The 15,061-nt window shown below is 36.4% G+C and overlaps 1 protein-coding gene across 1 annotated transcript; it reads left to right on the top strand.

Annotated features, from left to right (window-relative positions):
- The first annotated feature begins 4,125 nt into the window (after positions 1 to 4,125).
- Positions 4,126 to 7,039, top strand: LOC113292755. The gene is made up of 2 exons (XM_026541623.1): positions 4,126 to 4,238; positions 5,823 to 7,039. The coding sequence occupies exons 1-2, from the start codon at positions 4,145 to 4,147 to the stop codon at positions 6,500 to 6,502; spliced, it is 774 nt and encodes a 257-aa protein (XP_026397408.1). The 5' UTR covers positions 4,126 to 4,144; the 3' UTR covers positions 6,503 to 7,039.
- The last annotated feature ends 8,022 nt before the right edge of the window (positions 7,040 to 15,061 follow it).

Raw genomic sequence — 15,061 nt, forward strand, 5'->3', positions numbered from 1 at the left:
GTACTCTGTTTGCGAACACAGTTGTTAGGTTCTAAAATCGGTAAGTATGAAATGCGTACTCATGAACTCAGGTTCGTTTGCTAACTCTGTTTGCGAACTAAAGTCCCTGGAACTTTAATGAAATAAGGTATGTGAACTTGTTTTACAAACCGTGGCATTTATGTTCATAAATTGGTTTTTGTATAAGTTCTTTATACAATTACAAACCAAACCGATTTTGTTTCAAATGGTTCATATATATATATTTCTATGAGATAGTGAACATTTGAACAACTCTCTTGAAACACATTTAGATTCATTTGATTATATATCTTGATTGATTGATCACCATATTTGATCTAGAAGTGTTAGATGAATGTGGCTAAACTATAAGTGTTCATGTGGATAACTTCGGTTTACTATTATTGAGCCAACAAGGTATACACGTTTGGGTATGGTTCATCCATATATAAATATAGGTATATTTCATTTATGTGTATCAAGCTAATATCATCTAACTGTGGAGATTTATTTCTTAATTTCTAAGCAGAATTAGCTTGAATCTTAAATCAGGAGTTCATCTAACGATGAATATCAATTGCTTTGTTACTAAGCTATATTAGATTTAATTGTAAGAAACCCTGATTTGAAAGAATATATAAGGGAGAACTCTAGCATCTGGGAAACCTAATCCCGACACTCTTGTGTGTCCTAGTTGAAAACTAGAGTCGATTCTCCATTAACCTAGGGTTTTCCAAAACCATTATTAGGTTAACGACCTGAAAACTTCATTTGGGATTCGTGAAGCCAGATCCAAATATTTTTTCTGAAGTTGCATATTTTGATCTTACTTTTTCTATCATATTGATTTTTATCTTCTCTAAGATTTACTCGAGATTTATCTCCGATAGGTAAGATATAAAAAGTAATCACAACAGTTCTTCGTCTCAGACTCTTGTGATTCCGTAATAACTTCTTTTGTTAATCGGTTAGGTTACTACTAATATTTCTAGAATGCTCTTCGGGAGTATAAGACTGTATTATTAGTTGAGTTTCTTGTTCACCTTGATTTATCTAAAGACGGAAACAACAACTAGAATAGACTTATCTGTGGGAGACAAATTTGTTTATAAGTCTTCAACTTTGGGTCGTAAGAACTCTTAGTTGTGGGTGAGATCAACTAAGGGAATCACGTGCGCAGAGTATCCTGTTGGGATTCAAGAGGCGTAACGAAAGCGACTGTACCTTAATCGGTATGAGACTTGGTTAGGGCTCAACTACATTCCAGTCCAAATTTAACTTGTAGTAGGCTAGAGTCTGTAGCGTCTTAATACAGTGTGGTGTTCAAATCTGGACTAGGTCCCGTGGTTTTTCTGCATTTGCGGTTTCCTCGTTAACGAAATTTCTAGTATCTGTGTTATTTCTTTTCCGCATTATATATGTTTATATAATTGAAATATCACAGGTTGTGCGTAGTTCAATCACAGTTGATAAATCCGACCTTGTTTATTGGATAGAACTTGATTGACACTCGGAAATTGGTCTTTGGTACCATCCGAGTTATTCTCATATCAATCAGTCTCACGAATTTCTATCGACTTACTGATTGTATTGAGAAAGAGATAAAGCTCTTTGATATCTTTCTTGATTGACTCTCACTTTTAAGTTGGTGCTCTCGGAATTATATTGGAGTTTAGTCCATATAGATTGCCGAACAAAATATTGGGTGTGGTTGTTATACCCTAGCATTTTCACAAGGTTTGAAAAACGGGTCACGACTCAGGTCACGGGCGCTAGGCGTGACCGTTATAACGCGTTTTGACGAGTGTGAGCACGTTTTGGGAAAAAAATGCGTTATTTAGGGGGGAAATGCGTTTTTTCGTACGTTTTTTTTTTAGATAATGGGCGTTATAACGGTTAAATAGAAAATTTTAAAAAATATATGACATGAAATTTCTATGTAACGGTTATAACATGCATGAAAACGTTATAACGAGTCTAAGTTTTTTTTTTCTTTTTTAGTACTCTCCGTCCCTAAATAGATGACCTATCCATTTTTAAATTTTGTCCTACTAATAGAGGACCTATATCATTAAAAAATGGGTGCATAATGGTTGGTCCTTTATTGAAAATGGTTCATTTCTTGGACTCATAAAAAACCACCATTGGTTATTTTTTCCATGCACTTGCGACATGTGTGGAAACTATACAAATGGGTTTTTGATCAAATCGAAATGCTTTTATCGTAAGTATAATAAAGAAACGATGGAAAAGTCAGTTGAGTTTTCCTCTTCATGCTGCAACGTATTTTCTCAATCCTTACTACATCTTTAACCCAACAACCAATCTCACCGATAATGAAATTTTTGATCCCCAAATTTATCTTACTGAAGTTGTATCAAAAATGGTTAGTGGCCCGCAAGAACAAAATGCATGTTAGAGGTACAAAATTACTAATATTATCTTCAAATGTGTTTGATTAAGTAATTTGAATTTCTAGTAACAATTGTACTTTTCTTTGTAGGCGGGAAGCATGTGAATGATACAAGGTCAATTTGCATCACCATCAACACGTATTGTGGCTCAACATGGTGATCTTGTAAGTTGGTGGTTATCTTATGGTGTTGAGTATCCATCCGTCCAGGAGATACCAGTAAAGATATTAAGTCAAACAAATATATCATCTGGATGAGAGAGGAATTGGAGTGTGTTTGGAATAATCCACACCAAACTACGCAATCGTTACTTTCATCGATAATAAATGATCTGATGTATATTTAGTACAATTTGACGTTGGAGCAAAAAGGTAAAGCAATGCGACATGACATTGATGTTCACAACGTTCACAATCTACTGAGTGATGACAATATGCTTGACCGAATAGCGGGGGAAGACGAAACAACGGTTTTACCTCAAGAAGAATGATGGTTAAATATGCTGGAAGAGGAAGCCGTTAATAATCTAGAGCCTGTCCCTCTACCATACAACTGGCATGATGCCGAAGTTGAAATCCCATACCAAAGGTTACCGGTGAGTGACTTTGTTTATGACTTTGGTAATCTTTTTGAAGATAATACATAAGGTTATGAGAATGCGAATCCTACACATGATTCTCGTTATACTACCGATCGCTCTGACCATGGTGTTCAACATATGAACGAATGATATAATTTTAATATTGATAACAATAATGAAGTAGGTGACAATGGTGATGAAAATGAAGGAGGTTATGATGATGATACTTATGCGAACGAAGAAAAATAGTATCCCCACGACGATGACTATAATGAGAAAAGGAATCGCCGAAAGATACATGAGTAGATCGAAAAAAGGTGGCCGGCGTAGTTGGTTCGCGTAACTTTTTAAGTGATTAACACTAGTTTAATAATCTTATGCTTTTTAAATCTGAAGTTTTTAATCATGTAGTTTACTTTTCCCATATTATTTTAAAATTTTAATTCTAAGTTTTAAACTTTCAATTCAGAAAAAGAACAAAAACTCAACAAAAAAAAATGGTAAGATTACATAATTATAATGTGCGTGACAACGGGAAAATAGTTCTAAAAAACGCAGTTAAAATGTTATTTAGAAAAATAAAACGTTTAAACTAATTTTAGAAAAACAGTTATAACCTATGTGAAAACTGAAAAACAGTCCTAAAAAACTATCGTTATTTCCTATTTGTCAGCATTATAAAGGCACGGAGTTCGGGAACCCTCACAACCGCGGTATATGGGTGTGATCGTTTTAACTGCCACTCTTTCGATAAAAACAGGTGTTTTTCAAACCTTGTTATAGATTAAAAACTACATAGAAACCGCTTAAACCTTGCTATGGATTGATCACGACCACGGTAATTCCTCATGGACCATATTGAAAACTACATAGAAACCGCTTCTCTCACGCACATAAAGGGTGGGCCCCGCCCTTTGGGATTAGAAGGAGACCACTTTTGAGGCCCATAATAAAAAACCATGTGAACGGTTTCTACGTGTTTGTTTCCCACTGTGCATGAAGAATTTTTGATTAAACAAACTATTATTGGGTAGAGGCTAATCAGATATAGGTGCCGTTGGGTTGCCTACATACTCTCTCTATATATATTCTCATTCGTCATCATTTAGTAGTGTTTTACATTTGTGGGGTTTTTCTGGGAAAGAGGAAAATGGGTTTGCTCTCAAATAGAGTGGAGAGAAGCCAGATTAAACCAGGAGATCATATCTACAGTTGGAGAGTTCTCTACACCTATTCCCATCACGGTTTAATCACTCAAGCCTTTCTCTCCCTCTCAGTTTGTTTATTTTAATTTACTCTTTCTCATTTAATCAATATCAATGCTGCTTGTTTAAATTCTGACACATTCATAATCATTCAATGTGGGGTTTTCCTTGATAACAGATTTTTCTTACTTAATGCTGTATTTGGTTTGTTAATGAAATTATGAATGCGTTATTGTACAATTGAAGTTTTGTGTTTCACTGTAATTAGATAGCATAATTGGATAGTTATAATCAGATATGCTTGATAATGTTAATTAAAGTTTATTTGGATGTGTGACATAAACGCTTGCTTTGTTTGGAAAATGAAGGAAGGATGGAATAATTCTGACTTGATTTTCATGTAAGCCAATGCATGTTTATTCCTTGATTAAGGTTTCATAGTAGTCTAAGAAATCAAAGTTGTAGTCAAAAGACGTTCAAGTATCTGAAATTCTGGGGTACTTTGTTCAAGATTAGGGAATTCTTTTGCTACGTTTTTAGAATCTGTAAAATCTAGATTCTGGGAAAAGAAGTTACTTGGCAATCTCAAAATATGTGTCAGCATTTTTTAGAATTTTGGTAATTTCTTGCTTATCGCCTTTCTCGGTGTTGCACTTTGGTTGGAAATGTAGGGAGTTGCTTCAAGTTAGTGTTGCTTCTAAATTTTGGGCCACTCAGTCGTATCCTGGATTTTGAACAACTTTCTGTTTTCTTAGTGAATCAGATTAGAGTTTCATGTACCTTAAAGCTTTATGCATTTGAGCTTAGGTTGATTTGTCTTCCTTCTGAATAGTCTATTTCATGAATATTTTATAGTTCCATCATAGACCACGGTACCAATAGTTTAAGAAGGTAGCCGTAGTTCAGGGTAGTATTGGTGGCTGTGTTGATGCTGGAAGGTATGGGGTGCCTCTAAAGATGATAGAATAATTAAGGTCTTAACCATAATTTGCAGGAACCATCATGAGAACCTTCTCGATTTATTGTAGAGGTAGATAAAAAAACTATTATGAGGATATGAAGGTACTGTAGATCTAATCATGGAAGGTGATATTGGTGACATAGTCCTGAATCTGGTGAATATAGCTTTCAGCATGTTTGCCATTATTATTACCTCAACCAGATTTCAGGAAGAACTTTAGTTGTAGTTCATATCAACCAATTTTGGCCCAACGAAAAAGATTCCAGGAGCTGCTCCAAGCATGATTGCTTTCGTGTGACTACATTTTATGTGAGCATGCAGAAGTTAAAAAGCCCATGTAGCAAGAAAAATAGAATGTCTTACATGATATGCCGAAGTGTCAAGCAACCAAACCATGATACCCTGATATATCTTGTCCATACTTCTGTGAGTACTACCATTCATGTTAAACATCCTGTAAGAAGAAGATGATGTTGCATATAGTCAACTCGTTTTAGTTCTAATAGTGAGCTTCTTCCCCAATCACGCACATTATATCTCTAGTTTTAACAGTGAGCTTCTTCCCCAATCACGCGCATTGTATTTCTCTCTTCTCCTCTAAAATTTCTGGTTACTTAATTTGCCATCAAAATTCTAACTGCTTCCATATTTAAACAATGCAGGAATCTATGTTGGAGGAAACAAAGTGGTTCACTTTAAACCAAAAGAGAAAACAGGTTCCAGCATGGATAATTCTCTCACCTCCTCTGGTTCAAGTCCAAGACTCCCATCAACCTGTCCAACCTTCCCTGATTGTGGATTCAAACAAATCAATAGTGGTGTTGTTCTCTCTTGCTTAGATTGCTTCCTCAATAATGGACATTTATACTGTTTCGAATACGAAGTTGCTCCATCAATATTCCTCAGCAGACTACGAGGTGGCACATGCACTACTGCAGCATCAGATGCACAAGCAACAGTAGTTCACAGGGCAATGTATCTGCTCCAAAATGGTTTTGGGAACTACGATGTATTTCAAAACAATTGTGAAGATTTTGCTCTTTATTGCAAAACGGGTCTTCTAATCCTTGATGAATCGGGTGTTGGAAGGAGCGGACAAGCTTCTTCTCTTATTGGTGCTCCATTGGCTGCTCTTCTTTCTTCTCCACTGAAATTGTTAATTCCAGGCCCTGTCGGGGTTGCTACAGTAACAGCTGGAATGTATTGTATGAGCAGGTACGCAACTGATATAGGTGTGCGAACTGACGTTATCAAGGTAGCGGTTGAAGACATGGCTGTAAATCTTGGTTGGGCTTGTGGCAAAGTAGCCGAGGAGGAATCACAGGCTCGGGATAGAAGATAGTAACAGTCAGTTTGGTTTGTTGCTGCAATAAAATCAATTGTGTGGAGCTCTACCTCAAGCTAGGGAATCACCCTTCATCTATGGTGTGTATTTAGTGACTTGACTGTGTAGTTAATGACTTGACTTATTTGGAGAATGTCATCAACGGTGCAAAATATGGCTGATCTTGGTTCCACAACTTATATGTTGTTGTAAGCGAAACTGGACGACATCAATCTGTTAACCGCTCTCCAAATATTAATTTGTTTCTGAAACATTTGTTCCCGACTGATTCAGAACTATGTCTACTCGATATCAATGGAATAGAGTAAGCACTATTCCAGTAAGAACATCTCTAGCTAAGGAAGTCGTAGAAATTGTTGGATCGTCCTTTTCTAATTAAGTCAGCAGGAAAATAACTTGTTGCGGCATGCCCAAGTGGCCTTTAGATCTTCGCATTTATCCCAACTGGAATCGGATTGTCAACTAGTGGGTAAAAAGCTTCAATGTAGTCTGTGCGAACAAGCTTTGTCTGCAGCATATCACGGTTGAATTCAGTAACACTAGCAAGAAACTCAACAGTTGTATCTCTTCGTCTTTTCCGCCCTGATTTAGTTCAGAAACAAAGGTTACAACACATGGTAATAACTGGCATTATAATTTCTGGTTTCCACCCATTATGTTACCGTAGTAAGAAATACATGGTATATGGTCGGTCCGTAAGCTTTACCAGTAACACCTTTGTCTAGGCAACCTCTATTTTATCACCCATCATATCATTTAGTTGAAAAACGGAAGCTCCATGCTTCAAACTAGAGATGCCGAACAGAAACCACCAAACCCTACTACATGTGAGAATCTATTTCTCTACAGTGATATTTTCGGGAGTACCCAAAGTTATTACCGTTGTACGGTAGAAAACCAGTGATATCCTCGATTTAAAAATGTTCCAACAATATTACTATAGGTTTTCCCGTAAATCTGTAATTACAAAATTTAACCAAGTTGGGACCAAAATACTGAGTTTAATTATCCATCCTACTTATACAATTCTCAGTGTCCAAGGTATTAAAAATTTTGAGCTGTCTTCTTGACCATCGCTGGTACAATATCACAAAGCTATTCTACCCGGATGAAGGTAATGGCCAAGTATCTCCGACGTACAGAATACTTCAGTCACAGCCTGGCAATATCAGGTCAGTGGGTTACATATCATTTTAAGAAAAACAGCAACAGTTGACTTTCTCAGTGCCAATAAGACAGCATCGTGTAGGCTCCGAAGATAGCCAATATCAGTAGCAACACCATAATGCTTTTCAAACCTTCCTAGCCATCATACTCTACCGCAGTAGTTTTTGCTAAGAAGAACAAAATTTCGTCCACAAGGTAATGGGTATAGCCCGATCTTGTACCATGCCCAAGGCTCTAGGCTGAGTAGCAGGAGCAACTTTTAATTGGCAAAAAAGCCCAAACGAAGCATTCGGTAAGCTCTTGCTCAGTTATCTGCAGATGCTGAAGAGCCATCATACCAAATTACTACAGTGACGACATGAAAAAATTGTTACATTTATACCACGGTAGGTGTCACACCTTCAAACACCCCAGATAATTTTCTGCGAAAGTGTAACCCATCAGCACAGTGGTTCTGTGAATAAAGCTTCACCCACCTGCACTTCAACCTTATAAGTTTGCACCAATGCAAACAGCCAACTCTTCAGGTCAACAGCGGAAGTCTTTACAGCCTTCTTTCACTTCTCTAAACTTCTCAAATGCACCCCATAATGCATTCAAACTTTGTCATACTTTGCTAACAACAATCAGCCAACCAAGAACACTTAGAACATGACACAGTCAGCTCTTTTTATTGCATCAAAGGGAAGAAATACAAAACTTGCCACTTAGGGACTTACACAAACTTGTTCACCTTGAACCAAGCCTTAGTCTTACAAAAACTCTCATATTTTGAGTCTCTCACTCACATATGCAAGCCTACCGAATTTTCCATGCCTTAGGATTATTTATACAACAGCTTTTGTTGGCCCAACCGTGCACAACCGTTGCACACGCATGAAACATCCATCTGTCCCATGGAGCAGTTCTGTAACCGCCAACAACTGTGCTAACTGGCCAGTTCTTCTCCAACTCGCGCCAATCATCCAACACCTGTTCTATTGCAGTTAGGAACCTTCTCCCACGCTTATAAACTCCATTTATAACCCTTCTTCTTTGTCTCGCGTGTTTGGCATGCTTGTGAAGCTCGTAACCAACTCCTAACCGTCACTTGAGATGTATTGCACAACTGTTGCGCTTTACTGAATTTAGCATTGATCCTTTACTCAGCCGCCTTGCCCTGCCAACTTCTTGCTCTAAGATAATGCGCGGACCATTCTAGTGCTTTAATCATCAAGGACAATTCCTTAAACTCATTCTAGTTACTCATGGCGTCATATGCTTCACTTAGCCAATTTTGCTTGACAATAGAAATGCAACACTTGCATTACTAGCTTGTTTGCATTGTCCAAGATTTTTCCTTCCTTGAACTAATGCCATAGACCAACTCTTGGCCTCTCCTATCTTCTTGCATCATCCTTGAGTTTGGTACAACTCAATTCCACGAATATACCTTAATGCCAACATTGCATGTTGCGTGTTGCACCTTGCCACTTTGGCTTTGTCTTGCCTTTTCTTTAATGAATCCTTATTGTGTAGTCCAATAAGCTTCATTACTTAGCCAAATATCTTTACAGTGTAGTGCTACATGAAAAAGTGGGGGTACAACAACCACACCAAATATTTCGCTTAGCAATCTGTATGGACAAACTCCAATATACTTTCTAGAGAATCAACTAGACAGTCAGACTCAATCTAGATAAAAAGTATATCAAAGAGTTTATATCTCAATCTCTCGATTTGATATATACTCAAGCAAATAGAAATCTGCGAGTCTTTATCAAATACTAGAGAGATAACTTGGATGGTACCAAAGACCAATATCCAAGTGTCAATCAATTTAAATCAACAACCAAAAGGTCGGATATTCTAATTGATTGATCAACGCGCAACTGTGATATTTCAATTATATAACAAAATATAATGCGGAAAAGAAATAACACAGACACCAGAATTTTGTTAACGAGGAAACCGCAATGCAGAAAAACCCCGGGACCTAGTCCAGATTGAACACACACTGTATTAAGCCGCTAAAGACACTAGCCTACTCCAAATTAACTTCGGTCTGGACTGTAGTTGAACCCCAATCAATCTCACATTGGTCCAAGGTACAATTATGCTCCTACGTCTCTGATCGCAGCAGGATGCTACGTACTTGATTCCCTTAGCTGATCTCACCCACAACTAAGAGTTGCTACGACCCAAAGTCGAAGACTTTAATAAACAAATCTATATCACACAGAAAAGTTTACGGTAATAGATAAATACCTCTCCCACGAATATACCTACGAGTTTTGTTCCGTCTTTTGATAAATCAAGGTGAACAAGAACCGATTTATAACCCAGACCTATATTCCCGAAGAACAACCTAGTATTATCAATCACCTCACAATAATCTTAATCGACGCAGCGAAAAAAGATATTGCGGAATTACAAACGATGAGACGAAGTGTTTGTGATTACTTTTATATCTTGCCTATAGGAGATATCAATCTCAAGCCAATTATTACAATTGTACTCATACGATAGAAACAACAAGATCAGATCACACAACTACAAGAAAGTAGTATCGATCTGGATTCACAATCCGAATGAAGTCTTTAAGTCGTTAACCTGGTTTAGAAGAAGAAACCAAAGGTTAAAAGAGAATCGACTCTAGCTTAGCACAACTAGTATCACACAGAAGGTGTGGGGATTAGGTTTCCCAGTTGCTAGAGTTCTCCTTTATATAGTCTTTCAAATCAGCGTTTGCAATCAATGTTAGCTTGGTAACAAAGCATTCAATATTCACCATTAGATGAAAACCTGATTAGATTCAAGATAATATCTTTCAACTGTTAGATCGAAAACTAGCTTGTTACACACAAATGAAATACACGTTTCTAGGCTTGTGTAACCGTACCCAAACTTGTACATTTTTTGGTTCAACAATAGTTAACCAAATGGTTAGACATATGATCACTTTCATATAAACCATATTCTTCTTTACCATAACTAGTTCAAGTGACTCAAATGAACTAGTTAGGGAGTTGTTCAATTGCAAGGAAACCTTATGTAACTACATAAGACACAATCGAAGCAAAAACGATTTGATTCACTCGAATCGGTTCATGAACTATATAGCCACGGTTTGCAATTTGCATTCCTTAGTTTATATAAGAATAGGTTCACAAACATATTTTTTAGATATAACCCACTCAAGTTCGCGGAATTAATTTCCCGGACGGAGTTCACAAACTCCAGCAGAATTTCTCGGGTCGAGAACTTCCGCCAGTTCGCGGACTTAGCTAACGCCACTATTCCGTATCTCTTGATCAACAAAGTTCGCAAACTTCGGTTCAAGGAATAAGGACTTATACATATATGTGTTTCCACAACAATGCTTATATCCTCCAATGGTTATATAATCTAATCTCTCATTTCAATCATTGAAACATTCTTAGAGGATGTTGATATTCTATAGTTGTTATTCACAAACTATTTTTCGTCAAAGTAAGCAATTTTCAAAGTGATTGAAACTTGTCATGACTTTCGTCACTAGATAAAGATGAACTTGGCTAAAGCGAAAGCTTACAAACACATATTTCGAGCTCAACTACACTTTCTATCCTAGTCCGAGACCTTAGCTATAGTAGACTAAAAATTAAGACTTATAGTTTTGATCACTAACATTGACAAACATGCTTGAGATAGCAACGCATGCGAGTTCGACCGAGCAATGCTCTAACAATCTCCCCCTTTGTCAATTTTAGTGACAAAACTATCAATACATATGGAATACAAAAAATAAGTAAATTAACTTTTGTAGCTCCTATTCCATACCCTAATGTTCAACATTACTTGAAATATTCGTCACTTCCAAGTACTCCAATGATCCCAAAAGTTGTAAGTTCAGCATCATCGTTGTTGAAAATCCGTAGCTATAACAACGAGAAACCAAGAGTTCTCAATCATTGCTATACAGTGTCATAGTATCATTACACATCGTCAAAGTTCAATTGTATAACAACTTCAACAACAATACTATGGTGATATGTATTACTCCCCCTTAGTCAATACTTCATCTCACATGGAAACCACTCCCCCTTACATAATGATCCGAAAACCATATGTATTTGTAGTGTGAACTACATATCAATTCTCCCCCTTTATGTCAATAAAATTGGCAAAGGTACAAGAACGGGATCCTAATGAAATTTTTGAAAGAGACATTTCATGACCAAAAGAAAGAAACACATATCATCTTATTTAGATGCAATCATAAAGCCAAAGCTAAATGCATTCATCAAGGAGTTTATAAAGATACAAGATAACCCCTATAATATTCCACAGCCGCACTCCCCACAAAGATTTGGCAATTAAGCACAAGTTCAATTAAGAACTCTCCCCCATAATATGTCATTCCCGAAAGAACAACAAGAGCGACCTTAATTTCGAAAGAAAAGAAGGATTTCTTTGGACATAAAAAATCACATACAAGTATGAATTTGAATCCAAAATACTCAATTAAATTAACCACAAGATAACCCATGATTAATTTAATCGAAAATGCTCAACATAAGTGAACTTATGGAGACTCAAAAAAATATATATAATTAGATTAATCACAAGAGAACCCATAATTAATCTAATCGAAATACACAACCAAACTAATCACAGAAGTAATCAATTTAATTGGTCATGCTCGTCATAAGAAAACTTACGGAGCAACAACTAAATAACCAAACAAGATGATTAATTTAGTTGAATATGCTCGACATAAAGTACCTCAAGGAACAACAACTAAGATAATCATAAAAGTAATCAACTTGGCCGTTTAGTGCTCAACATAAAACACCTTACGGAGCCTCACAGTAATACATAAAAATATGGATAAGGGAAGATCAATACTGCGGAATACACAAGGATTCATTCTATTTTCCATCACTATTCGCATAACGACATTCAATAGACATAATCCTTGCAAACAAAAGATTTTAACCTATCTTCCATCAATAATTGACATAATAGGCTTAACTTTTGTATTTTTCAAAAGTCTATTCATTCTTTTATCAATACATGCATATCGACATACGAAAGATTTTACTTTTGACAAGGTATGGGACAATCATAGTTCACGGACGTAAACACACATATCCCATAACAATATTGCAATATATAAAACCATAAAAATTAATACTGCAAAAATCATCTTCCAAACAAATTTAGAATTTAAACCAATAAATCTAAAAACATGAAGATGAAAACGTTAGACATAGCTACGTGTAATCACAATAATGGCTATTCCAAACTCTAGTTATTCTTCTAAACAAAACAAGAAAACAGAATTCTTATCCGAAGACTTACTAGTCGTTGTATATCTTTCTCAGAGCCTCTACAGATAATTCCTTCTCATTATTGAAAAACCCATTGATTATGGGATCGTTCAATTCCTCCAAGTCTTCAGAAATATCCATCAACTCACTAAGTTTTCTCTTTAGCTCACGCAAGGTGTTCTTTGAAAGAGACAACATTTGTTCATAGTGAGCTATCTCTTCTAAATAAGAAACAATTTGAGATTTTAAATTGTTTCTTCTGTTGATGAAGTCTTTCACCAAACCCCTGAAGTTATCATCAAGCTGATAAAAAGACAAGAGGTAGTTAGAGGAAGAACCTTCTCCATAATCTGTAGTCTTCACTTTCTTCACCCTTGAGGAAGAGATTCCCTTACAAAGATAAACATTGATTGCTTCTACTGCATCTCTGCTTGTGATGCCTCTAGTTACAGGAGCCATGAAACTGTATCTTTTAGGGGAAAAAAAGAAAGTCTACAAATGAAATAAATAGACTTGTGAGTGTCTAAACCCTAGAAGAACAAGTCTTCCACAGTTTAGAGAATAAATATCTATATTGTTAGCAGACTATTTTCTTAACAACAATAAATACACTACTTGAGCCTCAAAGACGCAGAACCCCATTTTCTCAAGTTAAAGATGAGGATGCAAACGTCTCTAGAATTATATAGAGACGTTGTGAGCCAAACTCTCCCCTTGTTTACCACATAGTGATTTACTAAGGTTTGTCGTGTAAACAGAATTCCTACCTCTTTTGATTCTGGAAACACTGGTTTTATGGGAGCCAGATGATTATCCAGACTCATCTTTTGCATGTTCTTCTGCAGTTTAGAGAGATTCTTATTACTCCTTCTGAATCTCCAGCACATACTTTGAAAATGATTTGCATGTCCACAAAACGAGCAGATCAAGGCTCCTTTGTGGTGCCTTATGTTTAACACAATAGTCAACCTTTATTTTTTCCTGATCAATAGAAGCAACGGGGTTGACAATGCCTGCACACTTGCTTTTAAATCCCAAACCATTAGTGTTTCCAAAGGACTTCTAGCCAAATAACATTGCTGAGATTTTGTCAGAGCTTCCAGACAATCTTTGTAGATGATCCTTAAGAGTATTAATCTATTTCTCCTTTAGAGCAATGGTTCTGGTGAATTTATCATTAAGACAGTCTATCTCAAGATTTTTCACCTGGATTAATGAATCTAGTTTCTTCAATAAAGCTTTTAATTGAAGATTTTCTTGAAGAACCTCTTTATTCAAGAATTCGAAAATCTCTGTGTCAGACTCAAACTCTGAATCAGAACTTGAGTATGTGGATGTTTCTGCTGTAAGAGCTGAGGGTTCATCACATCCATCAATCGTATTCAAACGGTTGACACTAAGAGATCTTTCTTTCACGGAATCATTAGAAGTGAAGGCCGACAAAAGATGTTTGTCACGTCTAATGCTTCTTTTTACAAATTCTTTGATCTTTTTTGTTATCAATGGTTTTTCAAGCCAGATACCATCTGAACAACATTCATCATCTCAAGACAAGGTAGAGGATTTACTTGTGTAGGAAATATCATTGAATGCAACAGTTTGAACAGAAGTTTGATCAGGAATTCTTATTTTTCCAAAAGAAATATTTTCGGAAAGAGTGTTGAGGTTATTTCCTCCATCGATGGTATACTTCTTAAAAGCGTATCTGTTGACTTCAAAAGTAGTTTCTAAGATATCTCAGGCATCTTTAGACTTAGTGCAAGTAGACACATAGTGCTGAAGGTCTAGGGTAATGGCTTGTCTGATAGCATTTAAGCTTTCAGAATTTTGCTTTGCCGCAAGGATTTCTTCTGGACTATAACTACCAACATCCTTAGGTATAGATACATCGCCTTCTGTATTAACCGGAGGATTATATCCATTAATAACATGTACCCACATTCGAAAACCACGAGCTTGAAGAAAAACGCGCATAACAACTTTCCACCATGGGTAGTTTGAACCATCGAAGACTGGCGGTACGTTAATTGAGATATCACATCTGTCCATAGAGTCAGGTCGCTACAAACACAGACTTGTAAGGTCTTAAATGTGT

This window comes from Papaver somniferum, chromosome 7 (assembly GCF_003573695.1).
Source record: "Papaver somniferum cultivar HN1 chromosome 7, ASM357369v1, whole genome shotgun sequence".
NCBI classification, from domain to species: domain Eukaryota; kingdom Viridiplantae; phylum Streptophyta; class Magnoliopsida; order Ranunculales; family Papaveraceae; genus Papaver; species Papaver somniferum.